Source organism: Nomascus leucogenys, chromosome 12, assembly GCF_006542625.1.
Source record: "Nomascus leucogenys isolate Asia chromosome 12, Asia_NLE_v1, whole genome shotgun sequence".
NCBI classification, from domain to species: domain Eukaryota; kingdom Metazoa; phylum Chordata; class Mammalia; order Primates; family Hylobatidae; genus Nomascus; species Nomascus leucogenys.
The window spans coordinates 12,796,279-12,812,853 of record NC_044392.1 but is presented as its reverse complement, the minus strand read 5'-3'; the positions used below and the strand labels follow the sequence as shown (position 1 = coordinate 12,812,853).

The 16,575-nt window shown below is 42.1% G+C and overlaps 1 protein-coding gene across 10 annotated transcripts in view; it reads right to left on the bottom strand.

The window, feature by feature from the left end:
- ST3GAL3 (ST3 beta-galactoside alpha-2,3-sialyltransferase 3) overlaps positions 1 to 16,575 on the bottom strand; it is a 221,934-nt gene that overhangs the window by 106,100 nt on the left and 99,259 nt on the right. For all 10 annotated transcript variants that reach the window (XR_004032577.1, XM_030823706.1, XM_030823710.1 and 7 more), the window contains one exon: positions 11,926 to 11,968. Coding sequence is in view for 9 of the 10 variants with exons in the window: in XM_030823706.1 (XP_030679566.1) it covers positions 11,926 to 11,968 (43 nt within the window). In the remaining variant the exon portion in view is untranslated. The remainder of the gene's footprint in view (positions 1 to 11,925; positions 11,969 to 16,575) is intronic.

The following is a 16,575-nucleotide window of genomic DNA, read 5'->3' as shown; positions in this document are numbered from 1 at the left end:
ATTTCTTTAGTAGATATAGATTTATTCAGATGGTCTTTTTCTCTTTGTGTCAGTTTTGGTGGTTTGTGTCTTTCAAGGAATCAGTCCATTTCATCTAAGTTATCAGATTTGTGAGTACAGAGTTGTTCACAATGTTCTTTTATTATCCTTTTTCTTTTGTTTTGAGGCAGGGTCTCACTCTGTTGCCCAGGCTGGAGTGCAGTGGTGTGACCACAGTTCACTGCAGCCCTGACCTCTCGGGCTCAAGTGATCCTCCCATCTCAACCTACTAAGTAGCTGGGATTACAGGCACAACTGGCTAATTTTGTTTTTTTTGAAGAGACGAGGTCTCCCTACATTGCCCAAGCTGGTCTCAAGTTCCTGAGCTCAAGTGATCCTCCTGCCTCAGCCTTCCAAAGTGCTGGGACTATAGGCATGAACCACCTCACCTGGCCCATTATTCGTTTTAATATCTATGAATTAGTATGTTCACTTCTGATATTAGTAATTTATATCTTCTCTTTCTCTCTCTCTTTTTGGCTCTAGGTTTATCAATTTTATAGATATTTGCAAAGAACCAGATTTGTTTTGTTGATTTTCTCTGTTGATTTCTACTCCGTACTTCTATTATAGCCTCCTAAGTACCCTCTCCCTTTCCATTCTTGCCCCTCTCTAATCAAATTACCTTCCTGTGGCCAAAAACATCTTCCTAAGGGTCAAAACTGATTATGTCACTACTCATCTGCTTAAAACCCTTCAAGGCATCTTTTGTCCTTGAGATGAAAAATTTCTCCTTGTTATTTATTTATTTTTGTTTTTTTGAGACAGAGTCTCACTCTGTCACCCAGGCTGGAGTGCAGTGGCGCGATCTCAGCTCACTGCAAGCTCCGCCTCCCGGGTTCACGCCATTCTCCTGCCTCAGCCTCTCCGAGTAGCTGGGACTACAGGCGCCCACCACCACGCCCGGCTAATTTTTTGTATTTTTAGTAGAGACAGGGTTTCACCGTGGTCTTGATCTCCTGACCTGGAGATCTGCCCGCCTCGGCCTCCCAAAGTGCTGGGATTACAAGCGTGAGCCACCGCGCCTGGCCTCTCCTTGTTATCTCTAAAACCCCACATAATTTGGTCTCTGCCCATTCCTCCAGACTTCTCAAGTTCCACCTTCAGGTCTCCTGGAGTTTGGCAGCATAGAAAAGACAAATATTACATCTTTACACATATATTTACTTCAATTATAGATAAGGAAGAGATAAATTAGTCAATATAATGTATAGGAAGTTCTTCAATTGGCTGAGATTTTTAAAAGACCATTAAGAAAAACTAGAGAAAAAAATTGGTAACCAAAAACTAATATAAAATGGATTTCCAAAAATAGTGTCTAGAGATCTATAGCCCATAACGAAAGTTTGAAAAAATTACAGAAACATCCAAATATATTTTTTCATTGTAAAGGTGTAATAAAAACAATATTTAGGATCAAAAGAAAAGAAAGTAGCTGCAATGCCACTACCCTAACATAACTGTTACGATATTCTGCAGTAGTTGTTATATTATATTCAGATATGATTATAGTGACAGGCCTGAGGTTGCTTCATGGTTCTTGACCCTGACACATTAGAATCATCTGGGAGAATGTTTAAACATAAAGGTACCTGAGCCCAATTCCTGACCAACTAAATCAGAACCTCTGGGTAGTGAGGTCTTAGTTATGAATCATCACACATAGACATACTGCTATGTACAGACAGATTTATTCTTGGTATCAATTACCTGGGGAAGTGGAGACTTCCTCAGACAGGAAACAGAATCTTTTATTAAAGCAGTGGTTCTCAATTTGGCTGCATATTAGACTCACCTGGGCAGCTTTAAAAATCCTAATGCAAAGGCTGTGTCCTCGCTCAATGACTTCAAAATCTCTAGAGGGTGGGATGCAGGCATCAGTAATTTTGTAGGGTCTCCAGGTGATTCCAATATGCAGTCAAGGTCAAAAACCACTGTGCAGAGACAGTCCTCGGTGAGCTGCAAAGTGGGAATTTGGCTTTTTCGGTCTCGATCACACAGCTCAAGATGTCTAGGAGAAAGTCTTTGAACAGTGGGCTGTGAAAAAGGCTAGATGTCATGAAACAAAGAACCTAGCCAAATCCTGCAATGCTGTGCTCTCTTGCTGTGAAGTAAGTATGGCCCTGGCTTGTGCTAGCTATAGAAGAGACAGAATTCTGCATTTTGGAAACCAGACTACTACTCTGGATTTCTTGTCCTCTCAAGGTTAATTTCTCTGTTGTCCTCTTTTAATCTTTAGTGAAATATTTTTAGCTTTGCTTAGAGAAGCCAAGAGAAAGTATCCCCCCCACCACACACACACCCCTTTCCTCTATTTTTTTTTTTTAAGGCATTAAAGAGAAGCTGGCCCTCTGAAGTCAGCATGATGGTGGCAGAAGTTCTTCAAGTGACAGTCTCTCCAGGAGATGGGGAAAGTCAGGGTTAGATAAAGGAAGGGGCCACCTGACAGTCCTCACCACTGTACTCCCTCTCCCTAAAAATCTTCTAATAACAATACTTGAAAGATCTGGATTTTGTTATTAAAGGTGGCTCTATTCTCTCTTACTCAAATCCTCTTCCTTCTGTCCTCGATTGATTGAACAAATATTTACTGAATATTTACTATGTACATAAACACTATACTAGGCATTGTGAATATATCTGTGAGCAGAACATTCCCAGTTCTTGCCCTTACAAAGCTTTCGGTATAGTTAAAACAGGATCAAACTGACTGTGAATTTGGAAAAAACAGAAAGCTATGTTGAATAGTGAGAAAAGTAAAAAGTTTGGATCCAGGCAGAGAAGGGTTCACAGACTAGCTCGATCACATTTAGCTCTGTGAACATAAGCAAATTACTTATCCCTTCTATAGTCATTTTCATGTTTGTTAAAATGCATTTAAATACCATCTACTTCATACAGTTGTCCACCATTTATCCATGCAACAAATATTTATTAATTGATCACTAAGTAACACAGTAGATACTGGTTTTGGTGCTAGAAAATAGTAGGGAACAAAACAGAAGAAACACTCTAGTAGATGGAGACAGACAATAAACAAGTAAATAAAACACATGTGGCATCTGAGAGTGATAGATACCCTGGAGAAAATGACACAGTAAAGGGGAACAGGGAACGCCAATAGGGGATGGGGCTATGATTTTAAATGGGATGGGCAAAGGAGACTTTATTAAGAAGGTGACATTTGAGCTATGTTCTAAAAAGGTGAGAGAGTGTGCAATCTCTACAGGTATCTGGGGAAGAGTGTTCCAGACAAGGGAATGAGCAAATGCCACGAGTTTGAGGCGGGAACAGGTCTGGAGTATCCGAATCACAGCAAGGAGCCCAAGATAAAACAACAAACATGAAGGAGAGCAACAAGAAAGGAAGGTGTGGACCATGTAGGGCCTTGATGAGCATTGTAAAGGTTCTGGCTCTCATTCTACAAGAAATGGGGAGCCATTGGGGAGTTCTAATCACAGGAGTAACAAGATCTATCTTGTATTTTAACGGGATCACTTTGGCTTCAGCGTGGAAATAGACCACAGAGAAGCAAGCATAAAATCTGGAAGACTAGTTAGGAGTGCAAAAATTAGGTGAGAGATGGTGGTTTGGACAGAGTGATGAGACAGAGGTAGTGAGAAGTGGCTGGATCTGAGGATATTTAAGGTAAAGCTAATAAAGTTTGCTGATATCAGATTTGAGTGTCAAAGAAATGATGCTACAGTATTTGATGTGAGCAATTGGAAGGATGTAGTTAGCTGCCATTTCCTGGGGTAGAAAAGATTCTAGGAGGCAGGGGTGTGAATCTGGAATTGGTTCTGGACATGTTAAGTGTGAGATGCCTAATACACATCCAAATGAAGGAAGCAATTGGGTAAATGAGTCTGGAGTGTGGGGAAAGAGAACTGGGCTTGATATAAATCTAGGAGTCATCAGCATATGGATGATATTTAAAGCCATGATACTGGATTAGATTATCTAAGCAAATGTTGTGGGAACAGGTAACATAGAAAGTACCTAGTGCACCACTGGGCATATAGTAGGTGCTCAATAAATGCTTTCCCCTTGCAGCCCTAGGAAACTTGACAGGCTGTTTTAGAAGTGTTAAACTCACCTCAGGCTATGTTTAGACTGCTCCATGTTTATACACTATTACAAATGACCTGGTTTTTCACAAGGCTCTGGGGGTTTAAGAGTTGTTTGCTTTCATTTTCATATTTTTGTGTCTTCACATGGAATTCCTTATGAAATTAGACTGAGCATTAAAGTCCCCATGCTCTTGCCCACATGGCAACTGTAAAACACCACATTGTGGCAGCAGACAGGAGCTTTCCCAGAGCACAGAGCCCCTGCCCACACCCAGCAGAAATAGGTGAAACTTCCATTTAATTAAATCTGCTCCCAGAAGGCCCATGTCAGCTCAGGAAAGTCACACCTGGACACCAGGATCTGGCTCCTTCAAAGAATCCAGATGGCTCATCTCTCCCCTGGACTAATGGGTACATTCCTGGCTCATTGTGTCATATTCCTTATAATGGAGACTGAGATTTCCTTAGGGTTCTTCCTGGAATGCTCTGCCTCTCTTCCTTTGACTCTTTGCTCAAATGTCACCTTTTCAATGAATTCTACTTTGACTGTCCCATTGAAACTTGCAATCTCTTCAACAGCATTCCCTTGTCTTGCTCTATTTTCTTTCACAGCACTTATCACCTTCCAAAATCCTAAAAACTTTATTTATAATAATTTTTATTGATTGTCTTGTTCACAATCACAATCTTGTTCACTGGTATATCCTCAGACCACAGAATATTGCCTGATACATATTAGTTGTTCAACAAATCTGTAGATTGAATGAGGGAGTATCCACTTTGTTGCTGGGGCAAGAGCCTTTACCCCTGAGCCTTTTCCCAGGCCCTCAACTTTGAACCAGACCACAGTAGACCCCTTTCAGAGAGCAGATGGTTCTCCTCGGAGGTATCATTAAATCAGGCTGTGGGTGCCTGCACGTAGCAGCCTGAGTGCCCAACCCCTGGGGAAGACGGGGTCAATTCTCAGGCAACCACAAGGCTGGCAATGTCACCAACTCACCAGTCTCACATTCTAGTTATTCCTGTTTCTCTCCAAACCATATTCTTCTCAGTTTTCTTATCCTCAAGTCACTGCTCTCTGCTTCTTCTTGGTCTAGTTTCCTACTTCCCCCCTGGCACAGCCCACACTCTAACTTTCAATTATGTGGCACAAAACTGTGTTCCTTTATATCCTCAAACTCTTCGGTGAATGTTCCTTCCATTTTTGCTTTCATAGAAACCTGGGTCTCTTGGGAAAATGACATTTTTACAGCCCTCTGCAAAGGAGGCTGCTCTTTCATCTATACTCCATAGACCTTGGGATCCCTGGTTATCCTCTTTGTACTCCATTAATGCTTCCAAACCACCAACATGTCATGCTTATCATAAAAAAAGAAACAACCAAAAACTTGTCTGTTGCTCATGCTATCCAGCAATACTACCCTTTACCCTCCCTTCCTGTTCTCAATTGCTTCCTCCCCATTCGCTAAGACTTCAGCTCACAGGATAGGCTTTCCAATCAAGCTTATAAGGCTGTGTCTATGTCTTAGAATTTTCCGTTTATTCCAATTAGAAAACACATAGCTGGTGCTCAAGAAATATCTGCTAAATGAAAGAGTGAAGAAATGAAATCTGGGGTATGGAGCAAGAGGCAAGCTGAAGTCCAGGTCTCATTTTTGGGCTATATCCCTGCTAGTTTACCAGACACTGATAAGGGCTAACTTTCATCCTTGGTATTACTATTGTCACCACTTTAACTGAGACTTAGTAGTTAAATAATTCACTCCAGATTAGAGCTAGTAAGATGTGGAACTGGGCCTCAAAAATCCATATCTGACTCCATAGCTCACATTTTTTTTTTTTTTTTTTTTTGAGTCTCGCTCTGCCGCCCAGGCTGGAGTGCAGTGGCGCAATCTCAGCTCACTGCAAGCTCCACCTCCCAGGTTCACGCCATTCTCCTGCCTCAGCCTCTCCGAGTAGCTAGGACTACAGGCGCCTGCCACCACGCCTGGCTAATTTTTTGTATTTTTAGTAGAGACGGGGTTTTACCATGGTCTCGATCTCCTGACCTCGTGATCCGCCCGTCTCGGCCTCCCGAAGTGCTGGGATTACAAGCGTGAGCCACCGCGCCCGGCCATAGCTCACATTTTTAACCACCAAAAAGTTCTGCCTTCTTGAACAACAGATCTTGTAGTAAAAAGACAAGGTTTTGCACATCAGTATTCTGAATAATGTTCACAGCACTAACAAGTGATTTTGTCATGTAGATACAAGCAGCAGGGAATTCTAAAAGAAAATATAAGCCACTCTATTCCAGAAAGACATAATTAAACAAATACAGTGAAGAAAAAAAAATCTAAAATGTCTATTTCCAGGCTTTTGGAATATCACTAGACATAAGGTATTTCAGGAGTATTTCTCCCATTCTGTAAGCTGTCTGTGTACTCTGTTGATAGTTTCTTTTGCTGCACAAAAGCTCTTTAGTTTGATTAGGTCTCACTTGTCAATTTTTGTTCTTGTTGCAGGTGCTTTTGGGGACTTAGCCATAAATTCTTTGCCAAAGCCAACGACGAGAAGGGTATGTCCTAGGTTTTCTGTTAGGATTTTTATAGTTTGAGGTCTTGCATTTAAATCTTTAATCCATCTTAATTTTTATATATGGTAAAATGTAGGGGTTCAGTTTCATTCTTCTGCATATGGTTAGCCAGTTATCCCAACACCATTTATTGAATAGGCAGTCCATTCCCTATTGCTTATTTTTGTAGGCTTTGTTGAAGATCAGATGGTTGTAGCTGTGTGGCTTTATTTCTGGGTTCTCTATTATGTTCCATTGGTCTACGTGTCTGTTTTTGTAGCAGTATCATGTTTAGTTGCTATATCCTTATAGTAGACTTTGAAGTCTAGTAATGTGATACCTCCAGCTCTATTCTTTTTGCTTAGAATTGCTTTGGCTATTCTGGCTCTTTTTTGGTTTCGTATACATTTTAGAATGGTTTTCTCTACTTCTATGAAAAATGATATTGATAGATGCAGCTGTAAGTCATTATCCTAAACAAATTAACACAGAACAGAAAACAAAATATCACATGTTCTCACTTATAAATGGGAGCTAAATACTGAATACACATGGACATAAAAATAAGAACAGATACTGGGGACTACTAGAGGGGGGAGTGGGGAGTGGGCTGAAAAACTACCTGTTGAGTACTATGCTCACTACCTGGGTAATGGGACCATCCATACTCCAAACCTCAGCATCACACCATAAACCCATGTAACAAGCCTGCACATTTACCCCAGAATCCATTTTTTTAAAGGAGTATTTCTATGCAATAGGGTTCCAAGAATAGAAAACATCTGCAGTGAGGAGATAATTCTCAAGATATAGCTGTGTTGCATTCTCAATTAAGGGTGAGCGAACTACACTTGTGGGCCAAAGCCAACCTTTCACCTTTTTTTTTTATATATGGCCTGTGAGTTAAGAATGTCTTTTACATTTTTAACAGATGGGGGAAAAAAGTCAAAAAGCTATTTTATGACACATAAAAATTATATAAAATTGCTGGGTGCAGTGGCTCACGCCTGTAATCCCAGCACCTTGGGAGGCCAAGGTGAGCAGATCACCCGAGGTCAGAAGCTCGAGACAAGCCTGACCAACATGGAAAAACCCCATCTCTACTAAATATACAAAATTAGCCAGGTGTGGTGGCGCATGCCTGTAATCCCAGCTACTCGGGAGGCTAAGGCAGGAGAATCGCTTGAACCGGAGAGGTAGAGGTTGCAGTGAGCCAAGATTGCACCATTACACTCCAGCCTGGGCAACAAGAATGAAACTCCCTCTCAAAAATATATATATATAAAATTAAAATTTCAGGGTCCATAAATAAAGTTTTATTGAAATATAGCCATACTCATTCATCTATGTACTATCTATGGATGCTTTCATGTTAAAACAGCAAAGCTGAGTAGTTGTGACAGAAAAAATAAGGCCCCAAATCTTAAAATATTTACCATTTGGCCCTTTGCCAAGAGTTTGCCAACCACTTTTATAAATAATTTCTTATGTCTTACCTTCCAGTTCACTAACTGTATCTTCAGTTGTATCTAATCTGTTAACCCCTTTTATTGAGTTTTTAATTTTGGTCATTGTATTTTTTAACTCTAGAAGTTCATTGTTTTTTCAAATCTGGTATTTTGCTTTTCATAGTTCCCTATTCTATGCATATAATTCAGTACTGTCTCTTATTTCTTTAAATACAGTATATTTAATTGCTTCATAAATTATGTGTGGTAATTCTAATTTCAGAAATCTTTGTGGGTACTCCTCTGTTGCCAGTTGTTTTACATGGTTCTCATAAAACCATGAGAACAAGCTTCAATAGAAGCTTGTTTCGTGTGTTTAGTTATTTTTTACTGTGAGCTGCTCATTTCCTTGAAAAGTTATTTGTGGAGAATGCATATGTCTTCCTCTATGGAAAATCTGCATTTATTTCTGCCAGGTGCTTGCAGGCACTGCCAGTCTGGAATACCTTAAACTGAACTCATGGTTTGAGGTTCCCTAGATCACCTGAGTGATGAGAACTCTGGCAACAAATACCAAGTGTTTTTGTTCTAGTGCCATGACATACTCAGCGCTTTGGTAATTATTCTTGCAGCCTGCTTTGGGGGTGTAGGTTTATTAATAGTTCTAGTTTATCCTTATGCTGAGTCCTTTGGGGTTCCAGTTAATGTGAAAGTAATTAAAAGATGAAAAATATGGAGGATAAGTTAATATAATGATAAGGTCTAAAATTTAACCAGAATTTCAGAAGAGGAGTAGAGAGAGAGTGGGGCAGAGGGAATATTTAAAGAGATAATGGCTGAAAATTTTTCCAAAACATATGAAATTCATATACCCAAGAATCTAAACGAGGCCAGATACTGTGGCTTACACCTGTAATCCTAAAACTTTAGGAGGCTGAGGCAGGAGGATCACTTGAGCCCAGCAGTTCAAGACCAGCCTGGGCAACATAGCAAGAGCCTGTCTGTACCAAAAGAAGAAGAAAGAAGAAAGAGGAGGAGGAGGAGGAGGCGGAGAAGGAGGAGGAGGAGGAGGAGAAAGAGAAGGAGAAGGAGGAAGAAGAAGGAGAAGAAGAAGAAGAAGGAAGGAGGAGAAGAAGGAGAAGGAGAAGAAGGAGAAGGAGAAGAAGAGAAATAAGAGGAAGAAGAGGAGGAGGAAGAAGGAGGAGGAGGAGGAAAGAAGGAGAAGGAGAAGAAGGAAGAAGAAAGAAGAAGGAAAAAGGAGGAGAAGAACAAGGAAAAGGAGAAGAAAGAGAAGAAGAAAGAAGAAGGAGAAGGAAGAAGGAGAAGAAGGAGAAGAAAGAAGAAAGAAGAAGAAGGAGAAGGAAGGAGAAGGAAGAAGGAGAAGGAGAAGAAGCAGCAGCAGCTGCTGCTGCTGCTGCTAAATAAATCCCAATCAAGTTAAGTAAAAAGAAAGCCTTGCATTGGCATATTTATTCATACTTTATAGAACGCTTTCTTTTATTCTTCATAAAACCATAGGAAGTGAGTGCTATTATCTACATTTTTCATAAAGCAAAATTGGGATTCAGAAAGCTAAAATTTAATAATTATCTAAGGTCATCTAATACTATGCAGCAGAGACAGAATTCAAATCCAGTTCTGATTCAAGTTCAGGTCCTTTCCTATACCTCAGAAATAGAATATAACACAACTGGAGAGGGACTTGGTAAGGGGAGATCTCAACTTTCCTGAGGAACTGCCCCCACCAAAAGCAGAATCCTTAACTTGGAAACTTCTCTGCAGAAGTAGGTGGAAACCTTTCTCAGGTATCTGTGAGACAGGAGAGACAGCACTGGACTTCTGAAGACAGCACTGGACTAGAAAAACCTTTGCAGCTAGAGGCAGGACAGTTCTAGCTTGTACCTTAGATTGTGAGTTAAATCAAATGAGGCCAAGCCAATTTACTGTGCTAAAGACCAAGTTAACTCACATAGTTCAAAGAACTGGCCTGATACACAACAGAAAGCTACACAACAGCCTACCCTGCAGGACCCAACTGTCAGGAGAGCAGGGGACGAGTGTCCTCCTCATCCTCCTCCTTTCACTGCTGAAGACAGTTTAAATACTGTAGTATGTCCTAGAGAATATGCCTTTTGTTCATCAATGTGATTCAACTTGGTAATTACTCTATCTCTTCCGTTCTGGTGGCATTTCACTTGCTTATGGCTTATACCTGATTTGTTTTTTTCCAGAGTACTAAATTAAGGATTTTCTAAGAGTGAAGCCTATGGCTTTCTACCACAATCAAATACCCCATTCCCTAGATGTTAACATGCAGCTGACATCTCTCTACTAGCCTGGTATACAGAATACACACTTTTTCCTTCATAGTTGCCTTCATAATGTGTAAAAGTTGGGAGACTTACAATGCCTGAACTCATAGTATGAGGCACCAGAGCCAAGAAGCCAGATGCCAGACTATTCAGTGGGAAAACCAACCAGCCCCTCGTCTGATGTTTTGTATGTAGGTGTGGCCATCATCATCAGAATCAACTGTGGAAATGGCTTTATTCAAGAGAGAAAAGGAAAGAGACCCAATTCTGATCCTTCATGATGTCTGCCTGGTACAGGGCAGGGGACATAAGTGCACAAAGATGACTAACAATAGAAAGGAATCACAGTAGGTAGTAAGGTGGTTCTGCAAGGATTTATTGAGCATCAGCCATGTAAGCAGGCTTGCAGGGACATGAACACACTGAGTAGAGAGAGCTGCAACTCAAGACATGCTTGTCAAAAAGGAAAGTACGCAGTCATCCTACCATCATCCATCCATCCACCCATCCATCCATTCATCCATCCATCCATCCATCCATCTATCCATCAAACCAAGCATTCAGTGTTTAATGGGCACCTGAAAAACATATGCCAATACTGTCTAGGTGCTAGAGAGACCAAGAAGGCCAGTAGGGAAGGATCCTGGAAGGATTAGATACTCAATACTTGACAGTCCTCTATGAATTAATAATTTCAATTAAATTCTTACAAAAACTCTGTGAAATAAGTTTATTGTCATCATCTTACAGATGAAACTGAGGCTCAGAGTGGTTAAGTGGCTTGCCCCAAATCATAAAGAGAATAAAGGTCAGTCTGGGATTTGAACCAAGGTATCTACTAGGCCTAGCACTGAGCCTGTGCCCTTAAAAAATTAGTAATTATTATGCAATTACAGTATAGTGAGATAACTGTAACAGAGGTAGAAAATTTAAAGGAAGCACAGAGTAAGAGACAATTTTTTTGTGGGGAGGAAGTAGTTTTTTTAGTTTTCCAAGTGGGCTAGCAAGGAAAGAGTATTTCAGGCACAGATAACAGGCACATGCAAAGGTAGAGGGAAAAGGAGGGTTCACCTGTGGCAAGAGTGGCAGGAGTTGAAACTGGAGAGTAAGACAGGGAGTGATCACAGAAGGCTCTGCATTTCAGGTGCCAGAGCATCTTTGAGAGGCCCCTACCTCCTGCTGTGACTCAACTGTCCTCTACCCTGCAGGAGAAGCCTTTCCAGGAGCCTCCTAGTCCTTCAAACTCCTGGCAGTGGCCTCCTTCTATAATGAGCTGCCTGTGCCAGCCAAATCGAAGGCCTTATGTTTGCACCCATCATCCCACCCTCTCTGGCTGCTGCAGACTGTAACATGCCCCAAGATTGTGCTGACAGCCTGAGGACAGAGGCCCCAGGGAGTCCCCCAGTCACCAGAAGAGTGGTGAGAGCTGACCCTTCAAAGTGAGACCCAGCTCTCACAGACCTCTCTGCCACAGAGCCAAGGTATCTTCTCATTCTACTCACAGTTTAGAGTCCAGATTCAGGAGGAAGCCCAAGCGATCATACTCTGAAAAAGAAAAGCAGAAAATGTCACTGAAGTCAAGTCACTGATGATACTAGCATACCGCATCCCCCAGACCTAGACCACGGGGACAGACAACCCTTGGAAAAGAACACAATTCAACTGCTTCAAAGAACATAACTAAATACATAAACCACAAAACACCAGCTGAACACCTGTTTTGTGAAGGACCAAGTTCAATGCCAGGTATTTCCTATGCATTCTAGGGCAGCCAGTCCTTTGTTGGTATACAACTGCCTTCCTTCCTGTATAAATGTGGTAATTGGAACTGAAATTTAGTAAACCATGAAACTGGGACCTCGAAAAGTAAGAGGCTCAGATGCAGTATCTGCTTCCTCTAAGCTCTAAACACAGCATTTGCTGAATCAGCCACCTTAGCCATGGGGTGAGGATGTGGCAGCCAACGGGTCCCCAAATCCATGCCAATTCTCTTCATGGTCATCATAAAGAACCAGTAGATCAGATTACATAAAGAATAGCATGTTTACAATAAAATTTAAAGATAAATTGATGTTTCTAACAAGTGATCAATCAGTATTATAATCTCTTTAAGTTCTTTACATCTTGCTTCATTCTCAAATGAGGTTGAAGCAGTTCTATAAAATTGTATGGAGTACAAGATTTTAAAAAGGAGAAATCTGGGGGCCAAAGTGGACATAAACATAGGAAAATGCAGGTGGGGTAAGGAAAAGAGCAAAAGTGAATATCTTAGGGCTCTGTGTGCTTGCTGGAGGAAGATTACAGATCTGTCCCCAAGATTTTCCATAGCCAAAACTAAGCGCAAAGCACTAATTTCATGGTTCAGCAGTATCCAGAAAATAAACCAGGAGAATCACAGCTATTCTTGATACTAAGACTTGAGGGAAATTTCCTGTGTCCTCAAAAATATTTGTATAAGGAAAATGATAGGAAGTGTCATGGGATTATTTCTTATGGCTCTGCTCCATAGTTGCAGTGTGTGTGTGTGTGTGTGTGTGTGTGTCTAGCCAAAATAAGGTGGCCTATGAATGCAGTTCTTAGCTGGCCTGGCTCAATCTGAGGATAAAACAGAATACCAAGACCAAAATACTGGGTGGAAAAGGCCAGGCAGCAAAGCTTTCAAGGAACTCAGGCTTTAATAAGCAGTGAACAGCAAAAAGAGGGAAGTCACACACGCTGACAAGTACCTCCCAGGAGTCGTTCTGCAAGGCCAATTAAGGCCAGACTCATTGCTTTCAAAATCATCTGAGCTGTGGAGAGAGAATAAATCCTCTTCTTAAAATTGAAGATACCAACTATGACACACAGCTCAATGTAAGGCTTGCCTCCCAAGAGAATGGCCTTGAGCAAGTGAAAGTCTTTCCTCAAAATAATTCTGGTTTTGCTCTAACGCAGGCGAATGGATGAAAGACTTGCCTTAACATATTAAGAACTTACAAACATTGGTAAGAAAAACAAAAAGAGGCTTAAATATAAAATAAAACGAAAAATACAATTTGCAAAGAGTTAGTGTCAAAGTTAAGTGCTCTCTCAACAATCCTATCTTACCATTCCATAAAAAGGAAGCCTCAACCTGCCAAATACCTGTTACTTTTTCCCTGTATGGTGAAAACCCTGGGGGAACTCTCATGCTGTTGCTCAGACCTGAGCTAAGACTCCCTCAGACAATGAATCCATACTTAGGCGGATTCCTTCCAGAGAGGCCAGAGAATGTTTCCCTCATTGTTGCAAACTCAAATGTCAGGGGCCAAGCAAGAGCATAACACAAATGAGGGAAGTGGGAGAATGTAATACTCTTATACAGCAGCTCACACTACTTATTTTAGTTGCATTAAAAAACAAATCCTGTTGCAATGTCTTTTTTTTTCAATTCACTGTTTTTCCTCCCATATATTTTCTGTATAGTAAAAATAATTATATCTGTGGTTTATTATTTGCCAATGGCATCTTAAGTTTTGTTTTGTTTTACACACACACACACACACACACACACACACACACATTGCATATTAAATTTCTAAGAACTCTGCATTTCTAAAGCAAGTCTGTCCCTTCATGTCTCTCTTGGTCTATCTATTGTTTTCTCTCTTTCATTAAGAGACATGAGCGCAGGATACAGTGCCGCACACCTGTAATCCCAGCACTTTGGGAGACCAAGCTGGGAGGCTTGTTTGAGCTCAGGAGTTTGAGATAAGCCTCAGTAGCATAATGAGCCCTCATCTATTCAAAAAACTTTTAAAAAATTAGCTGAGCGTGTTGTTGCACAGCTGTAGTCCCAGCTACTCCAGAGGCTGAGGTAGGAGGATGGCATGAGCCTGGGAGATTGAGGCTGCAGTGAGCTGTGATCACGCCACTGCACCCTAGCCTGGGCAACATGGTGAAGAGTCACTGTATCCCCACAGCCCTCAGAAAAGAGACATGAGTACCAGAATAATTTAAGAAAAGGTCATTGTGAGCCCACTGATGATAAATGGCAGCTGGCCCTTGGCTCTAGCGTCAGAGCCCAGAGGGAACTGAGTCCATCTGGAGAGTGTGTGCCCTGCTGACGGGCGGCTCCCACCAGCTCCTGCTAACTGTGCCAGGCAGCAACGCAGGCCCCGCATTACCACATCTTCTGATTTTTTTCAAGCCAGGAATCTTGATTTTTAAGGTAAAATTTCTAAGTTTATAAACATTGGCAAACGGATTCAAGAAAAATGTAAAGATTATGTGGACTGACAGCTGATGAGGGCTGTGGCTGCTCACAGTAGATGCTCAATAAATATTTGTTGACTGTTATCAGGATTATTTGGTCACAACAGTCACAAGTCCAAATCAAATTAGTGTAACAGGATGCTAGAAAGAAAATTTTAGCCAGGACTATAAGGTGATACATTTCAGACACCACAGTGAAGTGCTAGACTAAGATGTGGATTTTCAAAGGAAATCTCTTAATACTTATCACGTAATTCTAAAGGCCTTCCCTACATCAAATATAAATAGCAACTGGTTGCTAGAGATGAAGGGAGGGAGGATTTGAAAAATGACTTTGTGGGGAGCTGCGTTATGAACAGGGCAGGATGGGTACCTGTCTCTCACTCCAGCCTCTGAAGGACGCCTAACACGGCCTTAAGGTTTGGAGAACACAGTGGGTTGCGTGGGGCCCACCTCCTACCCAACAAGTCTAGAGGACACAATGGGCAATGGGTGGGCTGGCTGCAAGAGAACACTGCATGGGGACTGGCCTGCACTCCCAGAATCTGTGGCAAAAACTAATGCATGAAGGAGCTGGTGTGGGCTCGTTTCAGGTCCTTTCCAGAAGATCTGCCTGGAGGGTTGACAGGCCCTGGGCCAACAGAAGCAGCAGGTAGATGCTGGGATTTCCAGGAGCTGCAGAAGTGAGGTGCAAGGCGGTGGCATGGGCATTACCCATACCAGGGGAACTGCAGAGAAGAGGCCCCTAAGATGGAAAGAGGTCATCAGAACACTCACAAAAGCACCCCACCAGAGTCAGCTTTAACTACTTGTCAGGTCCAGAGACTGCAAACACGCTAGGTCTCTACTGTTCATTCTCTCTCCCTCCCACAGCAATCCCAGAGAGGTCAGAAGCAGCAGCCAGTAGCTGGGAGAGGAGGGAAGAGGAAAGACAGGCAGGGCATGCCGTTTCCCCACCAAGCACCTGCCGGCACTATGAGTTGAAAGCTGTGACTGTTACACAAGATGGGACACTCTAAGTTTGGAAATGGCAACTCACTGTGACCATGGAATTTTCATTACTTCAGATGTATTGAAGACATGAAAACATTTTAAGGGAACAGTAGGAGACAAAATGAAGGTGTCTGTGATGATCCCTTGACATTTCCTGCATGCTCAACATACTGGTTGCACTAACTCAGGGGAACAGGGTGATTTAGTGGTTCACATAACCAAAACGTAGGAAGGGCCAGAGTGAGGAGGGTGTCAGGGGTGACTGAAAGTGAGTGGAATAGAGGGAGGCCATCGGGCCTCCCTCTATTGCCTGTACGCTCTCCTGGTGAGCTTTCTTCGTAAGTGAGGCAACGTGGCCACCAGCAACCTGTAGGCAAACATCTTCCGCTTTGCCACTGGCAAGGGATTGCATTAGCTCCTCGCCCCTCTGCTCCCAAGGGCAAAACTCCTGGGGAAAGGCTAGGGCTGGTGGAGCTTATACCAGCACTTCACTCTGTTCTAGTCACAGAGACTGAGGAGATGGGGTTTGTGGAAAATGATGACTCCCATGTGATACACACGGTTACAAGGAGCATTCCCAGAAGAAATGTGTTGTCCTGAACAAATAAAGTCCCCTTGTGAACAATAGGAATAATCTTTGGAAAACTAAACAGCTAGCTAAATCTCCCAGGAAAATGCATAGCCAGTTACAATGAGCCACGGACCCCATTTCTCTCATCCTCAGTCCTCTGTCAAACCCTTCTCATAATGCCCTCTGACTCACGATTCCAACCACCCGGCCCACCTGTCTCTACCTCCTGCCACAGCTGAAGCCTGGCAGACCCTATGAGGCTTTTCTTGAGGCTCTCCAGGGGAGGCTGCTTTTCCTCTCCTCTGCCAAGCACCTGTGGGAATGAGAGGGGAGTGCTTATGACATACTTTGCTGC